Genomic DNA, 25,196 nt, shown 5'->3' on the forward strand with positions numbered 1-25,196 from the left:
AGTTCTCTAAAAGAAACCCATTCATGCAACTCATTCTGAACTTAGCAGAGGAGAAAGCCTGTGCAATTATCTCTATGGAGACATGGAATTTTAAAAACACGTTATATGTTTTAATTTAAAATTATGAAAGCACCAGGTGTGGCAGCTCACACCTCTAATCCTAACACTTTGCGAGGCCAAAGCAAGCAGATGGCTTGAGCCCAGGAGTTTGAGAACAACCTGGGCAACATGGTGGAAATCTGTCTCTACAAAAAGTACAAAATTTAGCTGGGCATGCTGGCACGAACCTGTGGTTCTAGCTACTCAGGAGGCTGAGGTGGGAAGATTACCTGAGCCTGGGAAGGTCGAGGCTGCAGTGAGCCATGGTCGCACCACTGCACTCTAGCCTGGGCAACAGAGTGAGACCCTGTCTCAAAAATAAATAAATAAAATTATGAAAAGAGAACTCTACCTAAAATCAACAATGGTAAAACATAGCACTAATTTTAAAATTAAGAAATTTCCTTCATTCCACAAATATTTATGCAGCACCTACCATGTGGCAGACAATGGCAGGGCACAGGATACACAATGATGAAAGAAACAGCTTTGCAGCTCACAGACTGGTGAGGATTGCCATTAAGATTATAAACTATAAGAGTTATGCAGGAAAAGAGTGGGCACTATAAAACAGAAAAACAAGGAGAACAAAATTCAGACTGGAAAAGGGGATAAGAGAAAGCCTGTCTGAGGATGTAACATAAGAACAAGGATATGCTCCGTATCCACAGGATTTTTCACTAATGCTGAAAGAACAGAAAAGAAATAAATTAGGTACACAAATTAGAAAGGAAGAGGCAAAATGGTCATTGTTTAAGACACCAGTATTTCTACCTAGGGCATCTAAGAGAATTGACTGAAAAGGTATGAGATCCACAAAGTTTAGTAACAGGTAGTTATAGATCAAACTTCCCTCAGAAAAGTAACTTTCTTATATATCCATAAAAACCTAATAACTAATATCAGGGAAAGATTCTGCTTATCACAATAGTAACAACAACAATATAATATGCCCTTAGGAGTAATTAATGTGAAATGTGCCTCTGATATAAAACTGGTTTGAAGAACATAAAGGAAACCTGATTTATGTTTCCTTGTTCTGTTCACAGAGCCACCTTCTTCTTTGATGGGAGAATTCACCATCATAAGGATATCAGTTATCCCCTTATTAGTCTATACCTTGAACAGGAACTGTATAGAAATGAAGTGTTTGGAACTGTATAAAAATGATTCTAAAATTTATCAGGAAGACTACATAGGCAAGAGTAGTCGGGACAATTTGGGGAAAGGTGTCAATAAAAGGGCTCATCCTATTGTATATTAAAAGTATCCTAAGCTAAAGTCATTAACATACTGTGATACCGGTGGTAATAGGAATGAGAGGAAAAGTCAGTGGAACAATTAAAAGGCCAGAAACATATCCAAGTCCAGCTGTGAGAATTTAGTATTTAATGAAGGAAATATTTCCAAATCTGGAGGCTCACTCTTTGCAGAAGCTTGGCTGGAAAAGAAGCGGGAGACCCCACACAGCTAAACAGAGTCAGGGTAGGGGGAAGGCTGGCGGGCTGGCTTAGGGCTGTTTATTTGGTGAGAAGAATGCAATACAGAGCAGAAAGCGGAAGATGCAGGAAACCAAGAGGATCACTGACGAATGAAGAATGAGGAGCTAAGTGGGAGGGCGTGGGGTCCAAGGCCCCGGGGAGGAGCAGGTCCCCTCTGCAGTGGGAGAGGGAGTGCAGATGGCGAAGGTGCGGACAAGGTTGGATAAATGTGCTGCGCAGGGGCAGGGAAGAGCTGGAGGAGTCGGCGCCTAACAGCTGTCTTCCCTGTGGTAGAGCAAACAAAGCCATCTGCCGAGAGACGGAGCAGTGAGGAACATGCTGAATCCTGAGGAGAAAAACACCCGAGTCGCCCTGAGACTTGAAACCACACTGGATGGCAGCTTTATTCCCTCCTCACCCAGCCCTCTCATGCCTCCATCTGAGGACAAGCCCAGCTTCAGACTTTTTAAGTCTCCTCCAAGTTACATGTGTGACAACGGAGTAAAATATATCAACCTGCATTGAACAGAACCCAAGAATACGAATCTATTCTATGTCCGTCATTGCAATAATCTTCTGTAGAAGCTGAGGGAATGACATTAAACCTCAACTCGTTGAAGGAGTTTCTGGGGGTTTGGGGTTGGTTTAGTTTGGTTTTTGAAACAGGGTCTTGCTCTGTCGCCCAGGCTGGAGAGTAGTGGTGCTCTCTAGGCTCACTGCAGCCTCCACCAGGGCTCAAGGAATTCTCACACCTCAGCCTCCCGAGTAGCTGGGACCACTGTCACCCACCACCACCCCTGGCCAGGAGTTTCTAAAACACAAGATCACTTCAGGTGCGATCTTGTTCTCTCCTGTATTGCAGGAGAGTTGCAAGCATTCGTTCCGTAGATACCGTTACTCTAGCTAATGTATCCTAACTTCTGTCCCTGTCCGTGCTATGCAAACCTTTTCCCAGATGCTCCACGAAATCTGTCTTCACCAGGCCCAGCCAGCTCACCTGCCATGTAAGTAGCCACTCAATTCCCCATTAGTGGCCATCCGGAAAGAACCCGGTGCTGGAGACGTGCGGCCCTCAGAACTTCTTTTTCATGGCTTGTGCACCACCTGGTGGTGACTGACTGCAATGTCTCATGTAGACCCCGCATTAGGCAACAGGGAGCGGAGAAGAAACCTCACTTCACCGCCCTGGCCTGGGCTGATGGTGAGGGGAAAACACAAGGTCTTGGAATTTCTTTATTTTTTTTTAATTGAGGCAGGATCTCACTGCGTTGGCCAGGCTGGTCTTGAGTTCCTAGGCTCAGGCGATCCTCTTGCCTTGGCCTCCTAAAGTGTTGGGATTACAGACATGAGCCACCACACCTAGCCGCTTCTTGGAATTTCAAATAGACAGGAGATTCTGTCATTCTCATGTTCATCTGTAACTTAGATTTTAAGGCAAAGAATGATGCACAATCCCCGAACTCAGTTCCTTTGGGGATACAGGGTGGTGTTCCTACTGCATTGTTAGATTGTAAAATTGTAAGAGGCATCATCAATTAAAAAGAAGCAGTTGAGGGCAGGGGGTGACTATTATGTTAAATGAACACTTCAATTTTAAGACATGCCTGGATTTCAGAAATGGTAAAACATATGAATAAATGGGTATTAGAATATGGCTTTCATCTGTGAAATCTGGATAGGAGTGCAGTGTCTGCTACATGTTTATTTCAGCATCAATGATTCTATATTATAGCTAGCTTTGGTGAGCAACTATTTCAAAAATCGCTACCCAGAGGAGTCCTGCCAGCCATCCTGCTGAAAAAAAAAAACAGAAAGACCAAGAGAGAAACTGTAAGAATAGGCTGGGCGTGGTGCCTCACACTTGTAATCCCAACACTTTGAGAGGCTGAAGTGGGAGGATCACTTGAGCCCAGGAATTCAAGACCAGCTTGGGCAACATAGTAAGATCTCATCTCTACAAATAATAATAATAATAAATTAGCCAGGCATGGTGGTGCACACCTGTAGTCTCAGCTACTCAGGAAGTGGTGGAATCGCTTGAGTCCAGGAGGTCAAGTTTGCAGTGAGCCATTATCGTGCCGCTGCACTTCAGGCTGAGAAACAAAGCGAGACCCCCATCTCAAAAAAGCTGTAAAAATAATTTGACCTTCCATTAATGGAGTTGTGCAGAGCCGACAGTTGGCAGTTCATTTGCTAGTGACCAAGATTGTAGACTGAGAATGGGCTACCAACTCCAGCCTGCAGTTTGCTGAGCGGGAACCCACGAGCCAAGAATGAATGCCCCTCCCCACCCCTCCCCTACCACAGGCACAGGCTCAGGCATGTGCTTAAGAAAGGAGGAAATGTTACTATAATAACAAACTGTCTCTTCTTACAGAGTAGGACTGCCCAGAAAAATGTCTTGACATGAGTTCAGGGTGGAGGGTGACACCCAGAGGACTCACACAAGCCGTGAAAGATGACTGATAAACTGCTAGTCATGGGAAGAGAGGAATCTGGGTTGCTGGACAGGGGAGGAAAAAAAATAAGGAGGAGTCCACAGGTGGTGGAAGGCTGTGTGAGGTGTGATGTGACCCTGCCCAAGACTCCCAAGTCTTTAACACACACACATACACACATATTTGCATGGTTTTTTTTGGTGGGAATCTAAGAGAAGAGGCTTAATTACCCGTGTCAAGCAGGCAGATAGACCTCACTGGGAGGAGACAGCTGTGAGAATGTGAACCCTGGGGACCCACTGAGATCACCCAGAAGGACTTGGAACTTCTATTGGCATGGATTTAGTGTGGGGATGATTCACATTAATTTATTTACTCTTGAGAGCCAGAGAATCTCTGGATCACACATGGGTGATATATAGCATGGGCTTTTGCAAACTCTCATCCCCCTTTGACTTGACACCTTTAAGCCAAAACTGACCTGCCCATGGATCAACCACTCAACAGCACTGCTGATACTAATTGACAGATATGGCTGGGACCTTCCTCCCTGCTTTCATCCTATTCCAGTTCCTCCTGTCTGTTGGCCCTCAGTTTGATCTCCTTGTTCCAAACACATTCCTGCCTCTTTGATCTGGTGTGGTATTTTCCCCAGCTCTGACTCCAGCAGTCCCCTATACCAACTGAAGCTCAACCCTCTGATCCATTCTCTAAAGGCCTAGTGTAGCTAAAACCACCTTACCCTGAGGGGGCTCTAACTCCCAAAGCCCCCATGAAGTGGAGCAGGGAGTTGTGACCCTATAAAGTACTATTCTATCAGTCATACCAAAGAGCCTCACCATGGGCTCTGGTGACCACCTCCCTCATAATCCCCTGTTGGTTAGTGAGAATTATTAACATGCAGACTCTTGACCTCCTGAATCAGAGTCTCTGAGTGTGGTGTCCGGGGACCTGAATTGTTAACAAGCTCCCAAGGTGAGACTTGTGCACACTAAAGTTTGACAACCACTACCCTAAACAAGCATGATATTTTTTAGTGTTGACACTTGCACAGTGAGGTACGGGATGCTCTTGGTCAATTTAACACTCTGATAAAATAGATTCCAATTACACCATGAAACCATTAAAAATGACAAGACAGAAGAATATTTAATGACATAAAAAGGTATTTATAACAAATAGTTATGTTAAAATAATCAAGTCTTATCCCACTTTAGAGTAAAATATGAATGTTTATATGCACATAGAACACAAGTCAGGAAGAACGTAGCTGGAAAATTAACCTGCATAATAAAATTGTGGGTGCTTTATTTTTTTTTTCTATCTACATTTTCTACATTTTTGCAACATGTACACAAGTACATGTGCATATTGTAATGTCCATGGGAGCGAGACTTTGTTTTACCGCTGTTGTTGTTGTTGTTTTCCGTTTACTGCAGCACTTTATTTTTCCTTATATTACAACGTGTTGCTGAGGCTTCATGATCTCACATAACAGTAAAAACCAAAATCTGTTCTCATGTTTAGTTGTGCAACAGGAAGAACTGCATCACAGAATATTTTGCAAGAACCTGAATCATCCCATTTGGCTAAAAAGGTATGATATTATTCTTCATCTCTTATAATGTTTATGCACTAAAATTTGCTTGATAACAGTTTATAAGTGGACTAATGCTAAAGACAGGTGTGTGTAACAGGTTGATTAGAAAAAAATAGATAACACAGACATAAAAGCATTCACTGGATCGGCCATTTTAATTAATATTTGTAAATCCACAAATGAAATATTTCGCAATTATGGAACAAAGAAGGTGGTCATCATCTCTTTAACAAAATTATAAGCCATCAAAGTTTTTTAAAGTATTGCATTTGAACAACGCAGATGCAAGAAGAACCAGAAGCAATGCTGAACTAGAACCTATTACAGGTGTATTTGAAATCTGGAGTCAGCTATTTACAAAATGGATATGTGCCAGGTTCATGCATAATAGTTGATGAGCAGTTAACTGCATCAAAATACACACACACACACACAAAATAAGCAAATATGTGTGTAGCTTCAAATCTAGGAAAATATGGAGTAAAAATTTGGGTTTGCTATATCTAAATTCTTATTATTTCTTTTTTTCTTTTCTTTTTTTTTTTTTTTTTTTGAGATGGAGTCTTGCTCTGTCTTCCAGGCTGGAATGCAGTGGCGTGACCTCAGCTCACTGCAACCTCCACCTTCTAAGTTCAAGCGATTCTCCTGCCTCTGCCTCCCGAGTAGCTGGGATTACAGACATGTACCACCATGCCTACCTAATTTTTGTATTTTTAGTAGAGCTGGGATTTCACCATGTTGGCCAGGCTGGTCTTGAACTCCTGACCTCAAGTGATATACCCACTTCAGCATCCCAAATTTCTGGGATTACAGGCGTGAGCCACCACACCCAGCCTATTATTTCTAATACAGTTTTTTTTTTTTTTTTTGGTTTTTTTTTTACTATTCTTACTTCTACAAGTTATTTACAAGATGAATCAAAAGATAGATGATAGATAAATAGACAGATACAGATAGATAATTAAAAGCGTCCATTGGTCCTAAATGGTAAAAGGTGATTATTTTTCCTGGTATTCTGAGGGTTAAGGCCTCACATGATTCCTGTAACTCTACAAGTTACTTATTAGTTGAGTAAACCTGAAAGAGATTAAGAATTCGGTGGCCTTTGTGAGGCACTGCCCCACCCTGCCCACCAGGCTCTGCCGCTCCATGGCAACTCCAGCCAGCTCCTCCCTCCCCCTGCCACCAGCTGGTGAAGTCACCAGAACTGCCACCCTCGGGCATTGTGGGGCAATGAAGGTGGGTGGAGGGAATGAGGCACCACAACAGTATTTCCCTCTAGCAGCTTCTGAGACAGGGTTTTCTGGCATTTCTATCTCCCCCAAATATCTGTAACAGGCGGTGTTCATATCTCTAAATCAGAGTTCTGGCTGCTGAGGTAGCAGGACTGAGACCGGGGCTGGAACCTGACTGAGACCCAGGAGTCAGCAGCCTCTAGCCATTCCAGTCACAGGCACAGCCCAGGGACCCACCACCACGCCCTCCTGCAAGATAAAGGAAGCAGCAACTCAGACATCGGGGTGGGTGAGTCACTTCCTGGGCCGTGGCTCAGGGCCTCCACTCTGCTCCAGGCCTAAAACGCCCTTTCTGCTCAGATCACAAAAACCACTCGTTTCCTGTCCACAGCTAGATTTCTTTACTGGCCAGCCTGGCTTGGAGGGAGGTGCAGAGCAGCCAGTCTTAGAGAGGGTACGTCAGGACTCCTCCCTACTCCCACACAGGCGACCAGATGCCGAGGCTGCAGGCAGAGTGTGCCTTTCTGCTGCCCAGCGCCCCCTCAGGCCCAGCAGCACACACTGTGATCTTCAACCTGCTTTATTTGCTTCAAGTTTGCCGTTTAAAAGGCAACTTGCTCTAGAAGGGCATTTGCTTTCCTCTCTTCCTCTAGACACACCCACCAAAACACAAGGAGAGGCCCTGAAAAGTAACTGGAAAGTCACAGACCGTTCTGGCAAGTGGAGTTGATGAGAAACAGGTAATTCCTGCTCGTAGGGCTGACTGGTTTTCTGCTTTGGCTCCCAATCAAGAGGTGACTAAACACAGAGGGGAATTTTACCAGGCCCCAGAGACTCGGATTGGAGCGAGAGAGTTCCATGGGCTCAGCTGGGAAATGAGGCACAAGGAGCCAGCCCCAGAACAGAGACCCCTCCAAAGCCAACAGCTCCAGAACCGCCTCTTGCCACAACATTCAATGCCCTGGCTTTGATGTTTTGTGTCTCTTGCTGACTCACAAACTTGGGAGGTAACTGGCTTTCCCTATCAAAAATTACTAACCCCTGAGGGGCAATTTCGCGATAGCTGTCAACATTTTCAATGTTCATAATCTGGACACCATTGATTCTGCCTACTTTCAGGGGTTTTTCCTCAGATATGCCCAGACATACACAGGATTTCTGGATCATTGATTAGGGAAAAAATGATGCCATCTAATTGTCTTTCATCAAGAACCCACTATTTGGCTGGGTGCAGTGGCTCACACCTGTAATCCCAGCACTTTAAGAGGCTGAGGCGGGCGGATCACTTGAGCTCAGGAATTTGAGACCAGCCTGGACAACATGGGGAAACCCTGTCTCTACTAAAAATACAAAAAATTAGCCAGGTATTGTGGCACACACCTATGGTCTCAGCTACTCGTAGGCTGAGATGGGAGGATCACTTGAGCCTAGGAGGCAGAGGTTGCAGTGACCCGAGATCGTGCCACTGCACTCCAGCCTAGGTGACAGAGTGAGACCCCACCTCAAAAAAAAAAAAAAAAAAACCTACTATTAGATATTTGATATTCCACCTGTATTATAGAATACTATGTAGTCGTTAAGAAGGTAGAGGCTGGGCACAGTGGCTCCCGCCTGTAATCCCAGCACTTTGGGAGGCTGAGGCGGACGGATCACAAGGCCAGGAGATCAAGACCATCCTGGCCAACATGGTGAAACTCTGTCTCTATTAAAAATACAAAGAAAATAAGCTGGGCGTGGTGACACACGCCTGTAGTCCAAGCTACTCAGCAGTCTGACGCAGGAGAATCGCTTGAACCCGGGAAGTGGAGGTTGCAGTGAGCCGAGATCATGCCACTACACTCCAGCGCGATACTCCAGAGCGATACTCCGTCTCAAAAAAAAAAAAAAAGGAAGAAGAAGAAGAAAGTAGAAAGATATGCACTGGTATACAGATCACTAAGTGAAAACAAAGCAAGTGGCAGATGAATGTATACAGTGTGACTCCATACTGTGTACATACTCAAACAAAACAACAGTCTTTTAACAACAGAGACACTTTCTGAGAAATGTTGTCATTGTGGAAACATCATAGAAACCTAAATAGTATAGCCTACTACACGCCCAGGCTATATAGTATAGTCTGTGGCTCCTAGGCTCCAAACCTGTGCAGCATGTGACTGTACTGAATACTGTAGGCAATTATAACACAATGGTAGGTATTTGTGTATCTAAACATAGAAAAGTACAGTAAAAATATGGTATAAAAGATTTAAAATGCTATACCTGGCATCACATGGCATCAGCTGGACTAGCTCCCCTGAGGCTGGAGGATCCACTTCCAAGATAGCTCACTCATGTGGCTGTCACTTTGGTGCTGGCTCTTGATTCCCTTCTACTTGAGCTTCCTCACAGCATGGTGGATGGCTTCCATGAGTGAGTGTCCCAAGGGAGAACCAGGGAGACACCATCTCACCTTTTAACATCAAGTCTGAGAAATCGTGTAGCATTATTTCTGAAACAGTCACAAGCCTACCTAGGTTCAAGGGGGAAAAATATAGAACCTACCTTTTGATGGAAAGAGTGTGAAGGTCACTTTGTAAGAGCGTGTGGGAGGCAGATATTGTTTTGCCCATTTGGGGAAAATACAATCTACCAAGCTCCCACCCCAAACAATTCATCTTAGCTAATTAAGGTAATTTCATCCCTTTGGCCAACAATTGGTTCAGGGCTAGGCAGGACTGAACAGTTTTGGGCAGTGAGACTCAAGAGAAGCTTGCTCAGGGTTTTTGAGAAAAAGAAGTTTCTCCCACTTGAACAAGGAAATACATGCTCCTTATGTGCCACCTGCTTCTGGTGGCCATCCTATGATTACAAGGGAAATGTGGATCACGGGATAAAAAGACTGAAGAGCCTTGTCCCTGATGACATCACTAAGGTGCTGAATCAATCAGCCCTGGAGACTGCTCTGTCCTGGGACCTACTTTTATGGAGAAAATAAATAATAATTTTATGAATACTGAACCCTATTTGAGTCAAGTTTCTATCCCTTTCATCCAAAATCTCCTTAACTTACCCAGTTTCTTCCTAACATTCTTAACATTGCTGAGCTAACCTGCCCATCCTCAGGCCTTCCAAGAGCAGGAGGTGAGGTATGGGAGCCAGGGAAAGGTGAAACTAGAGGAAGTCTTATCGCACAAAAATGATAAACCATCTAAAAAGACCACAAGAACCTTTGAATTCTTCATTTGTCACATGAAAGTCCTCATGTGACAAATGAGTTAGCCTGGTACTAACCCATCATGTCCTTGCCCTACACCCAAAGTATGAATAAGAAGAAGGTCGTTAAATGCCCTCTAGAAGGTGGGTGGTGCCACTAACAAAAGGTAGGATGGAGATGCTGGAGCCTGTTGTTAAGGAGCTGACAGCCTAACAGAAAAAAAAAAAAAAAAAAAAAGGCTATAATTCAAGATTCACTGTATTACACATCAAAAGAAAAGTACAGATACAGTGCTATGTATCAATGAAGGATATCAATGAAGAGACAGATGTTTTTAGTTGGAAGAGATGACTGAAAGCCCCACGAGAAGATGCTTTTTGAGTTGAGTCTTCATATAGCTAGAATTTGGATATAAGAAGATGGGGAGAACATTCCAGATGGAAGGAAGGAATCACAAGAACAAAAACCAATATATGGGAAACTGTGAGATTCCTAAAGGCTGGAAGATATTCAAAATGTGACCCAGCACTGGCCAATTAGAACAGTTACCAGTCTGCAAGGCTGAAGAAAGTCCTAGAGACCCTCTGTCAAGCCATGCATTAACCCTTATGTTACCTGGTTATGGGAATTGGGTGGACCAGGAGAGGGACTGGAGTGGCTGGAGCTTCAGGTGGGTGGCACTCAGGGGTTTAAGCAAGAGGCTATTTAGCAAGTGATAGAGAAGAATTTCAATATTTTAACAACCAGCGTGTGGCACCAGTTCTTACTAGTGAGAACCGGCTAAAAAAATCAACCCTGCCTACAGGAAACAGTGAAAAGTTCCACTTCACTAGAGTTCACAGTGAATGAAAGGAAATAATGAAAAAATAGCTGGAATTAGGCCACAAAGGAGTTTGAATTCCAAGATGAAGAATTTGGACAAAAAAATTAAGCAATACAGATCCACTGAGAATATTTTGATGACACATTCAGATCACAATGGATTGAACATGGATCTGACATGGTGTGGCTTCCTCAGAGTAGAAATTTAGCATATATGTGACAATTTGCTATGGGTCATTGTGAAAGAGAAAATTTCTCAGGTCTCCCTAACTACAGTGAAGACCTAAAAAAACTATAAGGGAATACTTTAATGACTTCCAACCATCAGCATGAAAGATGTCTAGAAGAAAATGAAGAGAAATGTAAGTGTGTGCTGACAGTGGCAGAAAGCAAACAGTTAACTCCCATCAGCAATCACAGGGACTCGGCTGCTCCAAGATGCCATCCCACAGAACACCTGAGAGAGCTGAGGGCCAGGAATTAGAGCAGAGACAACAGGAAGTGAGAGGCGCTTGAAGGGATAACAATAATGACCCTCCACATTTGCAAAGTGCAATTTACAAGGCACCCTTTCTTTTAATCCACACGGCAATACTGCGAGTAGTAATTAACATTTGTATAACACTACACCATTGAAAGAGCCCTTTTATATTCATTATTTCCTTAATTCTCCCCGTCTTACACCTGAGAAAACTGAGGCCATTAGAAAACAGCTTATCTACTAGGGGAGAAAACTGGAACTCAAACTCAGGCCTTTAGATTCCTTGTCCAGCATTTCCATTTACGCTAGTGTGGCCTCAGGGACTCTGGGGTTATTTCTTAATCTTACAAATGTGGCCTCAGTGCTCCAGGCAGCAGCTGTAGGTTGTAAGAGAAACCTAAGTATCTCCCCTTACCGTTCTCCAAGGGGTAACTTCTATCCCAGGACCTAAATAGAAATAGGCTCACCCTAGAGACCAGGTGCACACCTCCTGGTGCAGAGGGCTCAAGCAGTTTCTGGAAGGATCCCATCCCATCCCTGTTTTGTTCATCAAATTAGATCTGGGAATCCTTAAAGGCAAGAATCATGACTTTTTGAAATCTTCATATCTTCAGACCAGGATGTGGTACTTAACAAATACTTGTTGAATAAAAATGAATATATACTCCAGCCTGGGCAACAGAGCGAGACTCCGTCTCAAAAAAAAAATGAATATATAAGTGAATATGCATATAATACCCTTGGAAATATCTTGAGATTCCCCCTCTGTCCAGAAAAAGAAAAACAATACAAAGAGCCAAACAATTCTTGAAGCAACAAGTTATTTAATATTAAGTCATAAGTTTTTATTTTGTTTTGTTTTTCCAGACAGGGTTTCCCTCTGTTGCCCGGGTACAGTGGCACAATCAAAGCTCTCTGCAGCCTCGACCTCCACTGCTCAAGTAATCCTCCCACCTCAGCCTCCTGAGGAGCTGGCACTGCAGGCACACTCCACCACATCTGACTAATTTTTTAAATTTTTGTAGAGAAGAGGTCTCGCCACGTTGCCCAGACTGGTCTTGAACTACTGGGCTCAAGCGATCTGTCCACCTCGGCCTCCCAAAGTGCAGGGATTACAGGCATGAGCCAGCGCACCCAGCCCCTCACAGCTTGTTAACCTCCTTCATGTCCACCCCACTTAAACTGGAATCAGTTTAGCACTCATCATGCTTAGATTTTGTCATCATTTATAAGGGCTCTGCCTACAACATGTTAAACTCACTGAAAAATTAGACTATACCAATAACTTCTTACATGCCAGCTCTCTCCATCCCTCTTTTCCACTTACCTTGCTCCTTGATTTTGTGGAGCCTTCCCACCATCCACCTTCTGTGTCCTTTCTCCTTCCTTCTTTGTCCAGCATGCAGTGCCAATCAAGTGAATTTCTTTCTCACCCATGCCCTCAACTCCTTCACCCCTTTATCCTTTGTTTATACCCATACACACACACCTAACCCTAAATTCATTCCACAGCCCGTTCTCTTGGATCTGATGACTAAACTTCGAAGCACACCTGGAAGAAGCCATACAGCCACACAATCACACAACCATGTGGATTGAAGTCACCACAAAATGATAGGTCACTAAACTTTCACACCACTCAGCCATTCTGGTTCAGCTCCTCTTTCCATTTCCTCTGAGACCACAGGACCTCCTCAAGTCCCCTACCCAATGCCTATGCCCTCTGTGCCCCCTACCCAATGCCTATGCTCACAGATGCCTTACTTCCTGCCTCATAGCATCAAAAAGGCCATGGGAAAGGACAGCCCTGTACAGCCCAAACCTACAAGCTATCTACAGCCTCCCTCCCACTCTTCTCCTTCTCCACCTCTGTGAAGTAATTCCAGTCACCCACGGCTCCTCTGGGGTCTTGTTTCATTGTTCACATTCTTTCAACCTGGAATCTTTGACTTCTCATTCTGGTAACTCCTTCTCCACAGCTTGTAAACCTGTATATTTTTAAATATACCCTTAATCCTAGATCCCCTCTGGCTGCCACTTTCTCCTTTTCTTCATATTCAATTTGATCAAATGAGTAATCCATACCCCCATCTCTACTCTTCATCTCTCTTCCTCAGTCCACTGCCATCTGTCTTTCTTCCTACCACCACACTAAAACTGCTCTGGCAAAGGTCTCCAAGGATATGATTGCCAATCAGGTGGACACATCTCAGCCTCCACCATACTCTGCCTCGCTGAAGTCTTTCACCTTGTTGACCACTCCCTGTATCTTGGAAGTCTCTCTTCATGGGCTTTGATGACACCAGAGAAGCCTCCTCCTGCTTCCCTGATCATCTCTCTTCTTTCTTCTATGTTGGATCATCTTCCTCCACTTGCTCTATAGATATTGTTTATTCACCTAAGTTGAGCTGGTCGAGCAGCATCTGAACAGAGACTTCATCTGTCTTGTTAACCACTACAGCCTCCATGCTTAGATAGCTCTGCACACATGAAGATTCTTCTTATATATCTGCTGAATGAATGAGTGAATGTTGGAAATACTGGAGTGAACAGTGCACCATCTCTGCCCTCAAGCATCTTGGAATCCAGTGAGGAAGATGATTAAGTAAACATAAAATGACAGTAGAGTATGATAGGATTATGATACAAGGAGCTATGAGAGAACATAAGATAGATACTGGACATGCTTAATTCCTCCAGCATCAAATTGTCCCACTTACCTCAGACTCAATTTGATCAATATCGAACCATCATCTTCCCTTAAGCCCCCGAAAATGTTATTCAGTTTATGTTCTCTATCTTGGGGATGGTACTGGTACCACAGGGCTATCAAGCTAGAGTCCTAGGATTCACGCTTGATGCCTCCTTCCTCTAATGCTCCACAGCTGCACAGTGGTGAAGTTAGGTTGGTTTTGCCTTCTCAGTATTTGGTAATTCCCTCTCCCCATCTCCATGGCCATCTCACCCTGGTTATTGCAACAATATTCTAATATTCTTTGCCTCTAGTCTTTCTTCTTTCTAGAACATGTTTTCTACACTTCCAAAAGTGAAGGGGATCACGTCACTGTCCTGCTTAAAAATCTTCAGTGTTCCTTGATACATAACCCTAAGGTTACAATCCAAACTTTCAAGTATATCTCCTAATGAGCTGACCCTTGTCTCTCCCATCTCACATCCCACAGCTTCTGCCTCACATTTACCATCACCCCATACCCTAAGTCTGGTTCTACTGAACCACCTGCAAGTACTGAGAACACGAACAATGTTTCATCCCGAACCTTAATTCTGCACAAGCCACTATGTAAAACTTCCTCTGAAGACACTGCTGTAAGTCCTAAGCATTAAACATGAATTAACTCTTAATCCTCACAACAACTACTATTCTCTCCACTTTACAGATGAGGAAACTGAGACACAGAGCCAACAAATAACTTGCTAGATTTCATATAGCTAATACGTTGTGACACTGGGATTTGAACCCCAGTCTTGTGGCAGAGCCTGTGGCTGTAAATACTGTGCTAACTTGCCTGAGTTCACCTTTTTTCACTACCATGTTCATCCACCTGGTGAATTCTTATTTATCTTTCAATACCCACCTCAAGCAGCACTTTTCCAGGATACTTTCCCTCCTCTCCCAGAGTTAACCTCTCATTTCTTTCCTGGCATTTGTCATTGTGTCTTGGTCACACCCCTGTTATTGCATTTGTCACTGTACTGTGTCCATTTCAGAATCAACCCAATGCTACACAGAGATCAGACTGCACATAAGAATTACCTTGAGCCATGGAAGTTCCTACATTTATTTCCTGAGAAGCCCTTTTACCCATCTGTATATTATGTTTGTCTCTTGCTGTCAGTTTACCAGCTCTCACGCATCCTCAGCTCCTTGCTGGCTCCAGCCCTTCAGTTTGATTCATTGTTTGCCTGCTTTGACAAATCTACCTTGCCTGCTACCTTTCCTGAACTCTCCCTCCTTTGACTGATAACCTAGAAATGAACCCCTTTCAGCGTGACCCTGGGGAGCAGCTGTCAGGCAGGCAGCCCTAACTGGGTGGGGCTGATCCCCCAACCTGGCTCTGAACAAGTCATACTTATTTGGTTTAGCTTTTTCCTTTGGTTTCATTCAAGCTACTTCATGGGGCTGAAGAGTTATTGAAAGAATAAATGTCATAGAGAAAATAAGAAAAACTAACAACTAGGTTTAGGAAGAACAAAAACGCTAATGAAGTCAGACTGCAGGCTCTTCACTCCCAGTGGTTCACCATTTTCACAACTCAGCGAACACTCAAGTAGCCTTTTCTTTAATTTACAGTTAGCAATTGGCTTACGTTCCCCTCGGTCTATTTCTTCCAAATTTCATAGCTTCCACTTACTCATGATGTCTTCTCCATAAGTTTTATTTGCCATGACTTCATGGTTCTGTCTATGCAAATGTTCAGCTTCAGCTCTTCTAAATGCCTAATTTTCTATGTGCTTCTAATTTCAGTTTCCCAAAAACAAGAAGCTTTTTGGCCCTAGTTCGTCTTTCCATGTTATGTCATGAAACATCCACTACCAGCCATCCTATAGATTGGCAGTGCTGGTGTCCAGAGCTAACTTCAACCCAATCCACTCTAACAGGGTCACAGTGTGTCAAATCATGCAAAACTTGGCCACCTGGGCTGCCCCTTGAGCACAGGTTCTAAGTGAGGCATTTTCTCTTAAAAAGAACTATAGTTGCTGGGCGCAGTGGCTCTCACCTGTAATCCCAGCACTTTGGGAGGCCGAGGAGGGCAGATCACGAGGTCAGGAGTTCCAGACCAGCATGACCAACATGGTGAAACCCCGTCTCTACTAAAAATACACAAAAAATTAGCAGGGTGTGGTGGTGCACACCTGTAATTCCAGCTACTCAGGAGGCTGAGGCAGGAGAATCGCTTGAACCCGGGAGGCGGAGGTTGCAGCGAGCTGAGATCACCCCGTTGCACTCCAGCCGCCTAGGCAACAAGAGTGAAACAACGTCTCGAAAAAGAAAAAAAAGAAAAGAACTGTGGTGTGTAAGGCCTCATGATTGAGTTATGGAGTAATTTAGACAAATGATTCCTTAATATGTTGGGATCATAAATTTTTCTGAGAATCAGATGAAAGATGTGAACTCTTTGCCAGAAAAATTTCTCTTATGCATAAAATTTACATGTAACTTTAAGGTATTAAGGAACCCCAGCAGCCGTTCATGTAACACCCCCCACCACCAAAGGTTTGAAGTCTATTACCTGGCACTTGATAAGAACTGTGAGTCAAAAAGTCATTTAGACTCAGTGGCTCCAATGCTTTCAAGCAGGGAAAATGGTAGAGTGATAGTACCCTTAGCAGAGAAGAAGACAGAAACAGGTTTGGGGAAAACTAGTTATTCCTGAATTATTGAGTCTGAAGTGCAGGTGGGACTCTCAAGTGTATTCATAAACAAGTAACTGAAAATGTGGGTCTGGAGTAGCTGAGAACTGAGATGGAGATTTGTCTCACGTGCTCAGGGCACCTGTGAGAGCAGGTGCAGGGAAGCAGTTCACACAATGCCTATAGCCCATTATCTTTCATTTGCATCTATTCTGCAGTTTTTGGAGACCTTTCTAAGCCCTCACTTTACTTGACAGTCCTAACAATCTTATGAAACAGGAAAGGCCTATCTCAAGACCTATTACAAATAAGGAAGTGGAAGCTCAAAGGAGTGACAAGTCTGGTCAAAAGTATTGCAATGAAGTAACAGACACAAGACTGGAACCCAAGGCTTCTGATTCTTAATACAACTCCTAATTTCATTGCAAACTGCACACAGATAAATGCCTTACTAGCACGGATCAATTTTTAAGTGCAGCAGTTTGGTTTGCGGATTTTGTCTTTGTGGCTGTCCTCAGTTTACAGAAAAGTTTGAGAAAGAGGGGTGGCAACTGTCCCTTGACAATAATCCCCAGTAATCCCGTGGCAATTGATTTGGCAATATTCACCACTGTTTACTGTTAAATATCTTCCCTGTGGAGCAATAGACAGCCCCAACTCCTAGGAACTTGTCTACAATTCTGACCCGCACTCTGTCCTAACTAACACTCTTCGTTTTGTTTTTTGTTTGTTTGTTTTTGAGATGGAGTCTTGCTCTGTCGCCCAGGCTAGAGTGCAGTGGCGCGATCTCGGCTCACTGCAAGCTCTGCCTCCGGGGTTCACACCATTCTCCTGCCTCAGCCACCCGAGTAGCTGGAACTACAGGCGCCCGCCACCACGCCCGGCTAATTTTTTGTATTTTTAGTAGAGACGGGGTTTCACCGTGTTAGCCAGGATGGTCTCGATCTCCTGATCTCGTGATCCACCTGCCTCGGCCTCCCAAAGTGCTGGGATTACAGGAGTGAGCCGCTGCGCCCGGCCTGTTTTTGTTTGTTTTTTGAGACATTGTTTCGCTCTTGTTGCCCAGGCGGCTGGAGTGCAACGGCGCGATCTCAGCTCGCTGCAAACTCCACCTCCCGGGTTCAAGCGATACTTCTGCCTCAGCCTCCCAAGTAGTTGGTATTACAGGCGTGTGCCACCACGCCAGGCTAATTTTGTATTTTTAGTAGAGACAGGGGTTTCACCATGTTAGTCAGGCTGGTCTCAAACTCCTGACCTCATGTGATCCACCCGCCTCGGCCTCCCAAAGTGCTGGGATTACAGGCCTTAGCCACCGCGCCCGGCCCACTGCTGTTTCCAAAAGAGACCTTTTTTGCCTGTCTAACCTAAATGCCCAGAATGAGCTCATACATGGGAAAGACCCACGGACATGGACAGACTTCCCGAAGACTACTGTGCAAAACTTATAATTCTAAAAAGTCAAAAATCTTCAGGAATCACAGGACGGGGTGGAGGGGGCCGGGGGGAAAGAGGAGGGAAAAGAGGGAAAGGAGGGAGAGTGAAACTGCTTAAATCGCTGGAGAGGACGGTGGGTTTATTTGAGTCTTAAAGCTCAGTTCTGTGGTTAGCGCCGGCCGCGGTCCCAGGCCCAGCCCGGGAGGCGGGGAGGGGCGGGGCGGGCGCGGAGGCTGTCTGAGTAAGGCTTGGGCAAGGCTGGGCCGGGAAGGGCGTGGGTTGAGGAGAGGCTCCAGACCCGCACGCCGCGCGCACAGAGCTCTCAGCGCCGCTCCCAGCCACAGCCTCCCGCGCCTCGCTCAGCTCCAACATGGTAAGCCTCACTTTTCTTCTTCTTCTTCTTACATGAAAAGAAAAAGAAAAGAAAAAAAACCCACATACTTCCCAGCAGACTTTATCTTTGACTTATGTGTGGACGTGGCAGGAAACAGCAGGAAAAATCAGCCTCGTGGGAGGGAACTGGGGAAGAAGGGATGGAAGGAAGAAGCCCTAAAATCATCCTTGTGGTGGCCGCCTAGGGTAGCAGCGGAGATTCTTTAGCCTTCCCAGTCACGACAAGGCCCAGGGCTGGGGAAGAGGAAATGCTGGCCGCTCACCGCGCGGGGGCGGTGGGTCAGTGCCTGCAGCCCCTCGCCCGCGGTCTCCCGGGAGCCCAGAGACGCCTAGGAGCAAGTTTAAGGCAGGGGGCTGGAAAGCTGCGAGGGGTCACTAGTTATTTCTGTACACCAGAAAAGGGACATTTTAGAACTTGGTCGTCTAGCCCCAGGGAAAATCAAAGTTTCAGTAAGCACCCGGCAGACGGCCAAGACCCAAGGGGACTGAAACTTTAGCCCGTCGCCGCCGGCAGCGCCGCGGCCAAGAATGTGGGAGGAACCCGGTCCCAGCTGAGCCCTCTCCTCCTTCCTCTTCCTTTTACCCCACCATCTTTTTAGGCACTCACTCCGTAACTTATTTTTCTCTTCTTATCTCCTTTCATCTCCCAGTTGAACTCATATTTTCCATAATTCCACCTCCAAAATCTCTTTACCTCTCCTTAGTGGAGAGTCAGCAAACTTTGGCCCGCGGGCCAAGTCGGGTTTTCTGTTCTGCCCACAAGCTAAGAATAAAGTTTACGTTTGTAAATGATTGAAAGAAATCAAAAGAAGAAAAATACTTTCTGACATGTGAAAATTATGTGGAAATCAAACTTCAGCGTCCATAAATGAAGTATTGGAACAGAGCCACGCCCATTCCCTTCCCTACTGTCTGGGGTTGCAGTCCTGCTACAGCAGGGACAGAAAGCTCCGGAGGGTGTTGGTTAAGAATGAGAAGACAATAGTTGAGGTTTTTTAAATTGCTACTTCTTTTTCATCGTATTTTTTTTCTTTCCTCAAATGTTGAGCGCTTAGCATGCATTTTTAAAAATTATTTCACAGTATCCGTTTATCACAATGTTTGCTCCTTGCTATCGCCATCCCCACCAAGTAAGACTCCAAGAGTGCCATGAGGTGTGGAGAGCGCCGGTTCTCCTCTCCTTCAGCCACTGCGCCACCCTGGGCAGAGCTTTCCGGTTTCTGGGCGTCCTCAGGACCCATCTCCAAAGTGCCCTGGAGCTCTACAAATTATGCCGTTCCATTTTAGTAATTTGATAATTGTGTCTCTTTCTTTCACTTTGGAGAATTACCTCTGGGAGGAAATGCAAAGAGGTTTTAATTTTCTCCTTGTGGCTGATAGCAACAGCAACAGTTTTCAAAAGAAAATAATCTCTAAATTACACCAAGACTGATGTTAAGGAGAGAAAAATGTGAAGCAGAAAGGCACTGTGAAACTGGAAAAGCAAAACTGTCTGCATTCTGGAAGGAAAAGGGGCAGGGGGAGAATCTGTAGTTCCAGAGAAAGGTGACAAAGCCCACGCTCCTCAGCCTGGTGTGGCCTCCCAGCCAGTCTCCTTCCTGTCATCTGATACCTTAGTAAGACAGGGAGATTTTAGGCCTGATATGAAGGGCATGTTGTAACAGAACAAACACATCTGTTTCTAGGCTGTGGTATTTTGTTTCTCCCCTAAAGGCCCCTGAACCTACCAACAATTTTCTTTTTTCTTAATGAAAAGTTCAATTTAGGGCAAAACAAAAACAATCATCCTCCAACAATGTGATTCTTGGGAAAAAGTCCACCTCTCTTAGGGTTCAGGGGTTCTAACGCTGTAAGATGCAATAGGAGGCAGGACTCAGCTAGCATCTCTGCAGCATAAAGGCTGTACAGGAAGGAGGAATCAATCTGCAGCTGTGTAGCTAAGGGCTCAGATCAGTTCTTAGCACGTGTTAATTACGGAGTGAGAAAGCCTCTAGCTCTGGGCTCCAGGAAGTCCATCCTAAGAACAAACGAAAGGCTAAATGCTAAGTTGCAAATGTCACCATCCAAACATAAATCATTGTTAACGCTAGTAGGTAAAGTCTCAGAGGAAGGGTGTGGCCAGGCCTGTTTCCCAGAAAGTCTGTAATTACGGCTTCTACCCACCAGAGGGAGGCCAACAGCTCCTCACTTTTGGGACCCTAAGTCTCCTTTGGGAACCGGATGACTGGGCCCTATAGAATTTCCTTGAAAAATTCTGCTGTGAGGAAAGAGCCCAGTACAGGATTTAAATCTCTTACATTGTAGATGCTGTGTAAGCAGCAACCTGAGAGCTTACTGGTTTGGAGTGACCTCCAGAGAGGCTCCACCTTCTCTGTCACTATTTCCCACCAGGAAGTGGAAGCCTGCAAGGCTAAGGACTGCAGAAAGGGACTGGGAAGCCCAGATTCCAGGGCTGGCTCTGCCATATCCATTCCCTTCTCCTGTCCGTTTCCTCACATCTAAGATTAATGGTTCCTAACTCTTAAATATGAAAGCCATTTTCAAACATCTAAAAAGTTCTATCTCCCACTGCATACACAATGATAGCTATGCTTTTAGTTTTCTCTAAGGAAATGTGTGAGTCCCAGGAATTCGGTACTGCTTTAAAAAGAACTGACATTTCATTAATCACAAAAGCCTCCATACACTCTTGGAAAATAAGAAATTATTAACCTATAGACAATGTTTGGTGTGCATATGGATTTGTGGATATAGAGTTACAGATGTATTTATCCACACATTTTAAAAATATGAGTAAACCTTGTCACCCTCACTCTCATCTAGGCAGTCTACTGCTTTTAAACGTGCCAGCAATGCTCCACATTTACCTTCCATATATTTCACCTGGAATAAACGTGGCGAGGGGTAGGACAGAAGGTCACAGAGTGTGACTTTTTGTGGTTGTCTTGAACCCCTCAGCCCCTTGAAAAAATGACTCAGTCTTTTAGGAAACTGCTTTGACCTGAAATAAGAGTCCCTGGAGTTTTCTCCAGTATCCAGCCTTGACATCTTCCCTTGTCTGAGCCCTGCATTTTTTTTTCTCCAAAGGCAAAAATCTCCAGCCCTACAGAGACTGAGCGGTGCATTGAGTCCCTGATTGCTGTTTTCCAGAAGTATGCTGGAAAGGATGGTTATAACTACACTCTCTCCAAGACAGAGTTCCTAAGCTTCATGAATACAGAACTGGCTGCCTTCACAAAGGTACTGGTCCCTGTCTCCCCCACTTCCCCAAACTACCCACAACATGAAACAAGACCCTGGCAGAATGGCCAGGAATGAAGGAGCAGCAACTGACACCCCACACTCTTGCTTCATTTTAACTCACTCTAAGCCAGGAGTTTTTCCATTTAGGAAGAGAGATATATGAAATGGTATATGACGTAATGGAATTATTTTCAAATTTCATTCTTCTACCCCAGAGGTTCTATGGCAGCCCTGTCCAGTAGAACTTGCTGCAGTGGTGGAAATACATTCTATATCTGCTCTATCCAACATGGTAGCCACCAGCCACACGTGCCTGCTGAGTGCTTGAAATGTGGCTAGTGTGACTAACAGACTGACTTTCTAAATTAGTTAATGTAAATGTAAATGTAAATAGCCATTTGTAACCAGTGGCTCTAAGTGTGTATCTGTGTTGGCAGCTTGGGCAAGTGGAGGATGAGACTGATTAGGCAGGGCCTGTGGCCTTTTTCCACCTGAACCCGCTGTACTTTTATACAGTTTATCTATTGGAGTTGCATGCAACCCTTGAAGGAAGTGTTCCACTGGCTTTACAAAACTGAATAGCCCCTAATATCATAGAAAGAGCCCTGGACTAGGAGTGGGAAAACCTTTGGTTCAAGCCCCAGGTCTGCCCCTTAGGCAGGTCACTTCACCTCTTTTAGTCTGTTTCTGCATCTGGCAAATGGGAATATTAATAATCCCTATCCTGTACCTTATACTCCTGTGAGAATAAAATGTGGCAGCATATTTGAAAGCACATTAGAAGATGCAATATAAAGGTGTAATTATTATTTTCTCTGCAGAACCAGAAGGACCCTGGTGTCCTTGACCGCATGATGAAGAAACTGGACACCAACAGTGATGGTCAGCTAGATTTCTCAGAATTTCTTAATCTGATTGGTGGCCTAGCTATGGCTTGCCATGACTCCTTCCTCAAGGCTGTCCCTTCCCAGAAGCGGACCTGAGGACCCCTTGGCCCTGGCCTTCAAACCCACCCCCTTTCCTTCCAGCCTTTCTGTCATCATCTCCACAGCCCACCCATCCCCTGAGCACACTAACCACCTCATGCAGGCCCCACCTGCCAATAGTAATAAAGCAATGTCACTTTTTTAAAACATGAACTAGAGAGTTGGTGAATTTGTGCATGGGAGGGTGGAAAGTGGGAGGAATATAAATTAGATTGATAGAAGGTGCATAGTAAATAAGAAAAAATGCATCTTGGGTGTACACATAATCATGACTAATAGTACAACCAGATTCATCTCTAAATTATTGACTGATGGAGAGTTGTCACTTATTGTTATTGTTTACTCACTGCTACCCGTTGGCACTGTCATAGATCCTGAGAATACAACCAGCAAGACAGACAAGGTCATGCCTTCACTGAGTATAACTTCTCGTTGGGGGAGAGAACAATGACTAAATAAACAAAGGACTATCAGAGTATGATAAATCCTAGGAAGGACAGATTACAATTATGTTACAGATTCATGGGGACTAAGAGGGCACTATTCTGAGGACATGACATTTGTGCTGAGATATGAAGAACTAGAAAGAGCAAACATTTGAAAAGAAGGAGAGGGCATTTCAAGAGAAGAAATGGGAAGGGCAGAGGTCCTCCAAAGATAAGAAGGATCTAGGATGTTTGTGGAATAGAAAGGAGGCTCGTGTTGCCAAGGTCTTCATGTTTGGCTTAAGCTAGTGTTAACACTAGTTTTAATTTTCTAAGCCCTCTGATAAAGCAGCAGGGAAAGAGAGCCTAGAAAGAAGGTAAGAAGACTGATCCAGGGTTAAAGATGACAGATTAGAGGAGAGAGAGAGAAAGAGGGGCAGGTTTCCGCAATGTGCAATTATTCCTAAGAAGCACAGCGAAAAAGTGATGTGTATCCAGAAAACCTCTGATTCCTTATCCATTTATGTGAGTTTTAACTAATTAGCAAAAATCTCTCTAGATTATGGTTTATTCCTTCATAAATTCAGTGAGATGGATTAGACCACATCTGAGGTCATTTTTGGCTCTGACATTCCAAAATGAAGGCCAGCACCTTAGGGTGAACCACTGCCTCAGCCGTTTACAGTTGTCTCAGCTATACCTGTAGAAACTGCAATTATCTTCAGTACATTTGAATCGAGTCTTTGAAAAGAATTCAATTTGACTTTCATAAAGATAAAAACTATCTCTTCACATGCATATTTTATTGGTTTATGGGATATTTAATTAAATTATACCTTACAAGAAAAACGAGCCAGGCGCGGTAGCTCACGCCTGTAATCCAAGCACTTTGGGAGGCTAAGGCAGGCAGATCACGAGGTCAAGAGATCGAGACCATCCTGGCCAACTTGGTGAAACCCTTTCTCTACTAAAAATACAAAAATTAGCCGGGTGTGGTGGCGGGCGCCTGTAATCCCGGCTACTTGGGAGGCTGAAGCAGGAGAATCACTTGAACGCGGGAGGTGGAGGTTGCAGTGAGCTCAGATCACACCACTGCACTCCAGCCTAGCAACAGAGCGAGCTCCGTCTCAAAAAAAAAGAAAAAAGAAAAAGGAAAAAGAATATAAACAGGTTTGGGACCGATCACAAATACACTCTTAGTGAACACATGATCCCACTGTTGGGTTGGTGCCCAAGTGTGTGGGCTATTAGAATTATCCATAGGCCTTGGACATTCATCGTTCTACGGCCACAAGTCAACATTTTTTTTAAGAGAGAGAGAATGGAGAGATGGTAAAATGGGTCAGTTAAGAATCTGAAATAAGGCAATGAAGCGGGAAGGGAGGGGAAGAGTATGTAAGAGGTAAAACCCAAGAGATGATGATTATCTGAATGTAGTGGTGAGAAAGAGAAGCCTAGGATTATTCCCAGCTTCCCAGCATGGACAATTGGTTGGATGATGATACAATTCACTGAAATCAGGAATGAAGCAAGGGGGTTAAGCTTTAGGAGCAAAATATAGAGTCTGGTTTAAAACACATTATATTTGGCCAGGCGCGGTGGCTCACATCTGTAATCCCAGCACTTTGGGAGGCCGAGGTGGGAGGATCACTTGAAGTCAGGAGTTTGAAACCAGCCTAGCCAATATGGTGAAACCCTGTCTCTACTAAAAATACAAAAATGAGTCACGCGTGGTGGTGCATGTCTGTAATCCCAGCTACTTGGGAGGCTGAGGCAGGAGAATCGCTTGAACCCAGGAATCAGAGGTTGCAGTGAGCCAAGATCATGTCATTGCACTCCAGCCTGGGCATCGCAATGAGACTCTGTCTCAAATAAATAAATAAATAAATAAACCATGTTGTATTTGAGACGTGTTCCTTGCGTGTGCCTATTCCTTGTTTTTGCAGCATCCATCTCCCCTTCTTCCTCAATCAAGCCCTGCTCTGCACTC

At 44.5% G+C, this 25,196-nt stretch overlaps 2 protein-coding genes across 9 annotated transcripts in view; one reads left to right on the plus strand and one right to left on the minus strand.

The window, feature by feature from the left end:
• The window catches only part of LOC134808764 (putative neuroblastoma breakpoint family member 7), a 133,275-nt gene that overhangs the window by 72,313 nt on the left and 35,766 nt on the right, over positions 1 to 25,196 (minus strand). For 4 of the 8 annotated variants that reach the window (XM_063797404.1, XM_063797410.1, XM_063797395.1 and 1 more), the window contains one exon: positions 19,540 to 19,884. The exons of 1 other annotated variant lie outside the window; for it this stretch is intronic. In XM_063797404.1, coding sequence (XP_063653474.1) covers positions 19,866 to 19,884 — 19 coding nt within the window. In that variant the 3' untranslated portion in view covers positions 19,540 to 19,865. Of the gene's footprint in view, positions 1 to 12,561; positions 13,865 to 19,539; positions 19,885 to 25,196 lie in introns of those variants that run through there. 3 more of the 8 variants (XM_063797384.1, XM_063797386.1, XM_063797376.1) reach the window with 3 other exon arrangements.
• On the plus strand, positions 18,413 to 22,934 carry S100A11 (S100 calcium binding protein A11). Its single transcript, XM_003338997.6, has 3 exons — positions 18,413 to 18,532; positions 21,640 to 21,792; positions 22,617 to 22,934. The coding sequence occupies exons 1-3, from the start codon at positions 18,530 to 18,532 to the stop codon at positions 22,776 to 22,778; spliced, it is 318 nt and encodes a 105-aa protein (XP_003339045.1). The 5' UTR covers positions 18,413 to 18,529; the 3' UTR covers positions 22,779 to 22,934.

The sequence above is a fragment of the Pan troglodytes genome, chromosome 1 (genome assembly GCF_028858775.2).
Source record: "Pan troglodytes isolate AG18354 chromosome 1, NHGRI_mPanTro3-v2.0_pri, whole genome shotgun sequence".
NCBI classification, from domain to species: Eukaryota; Metazoa; Chordata; class Mammalia; order Primates; family Hominidae; genus Pan; species Pan troglodytes.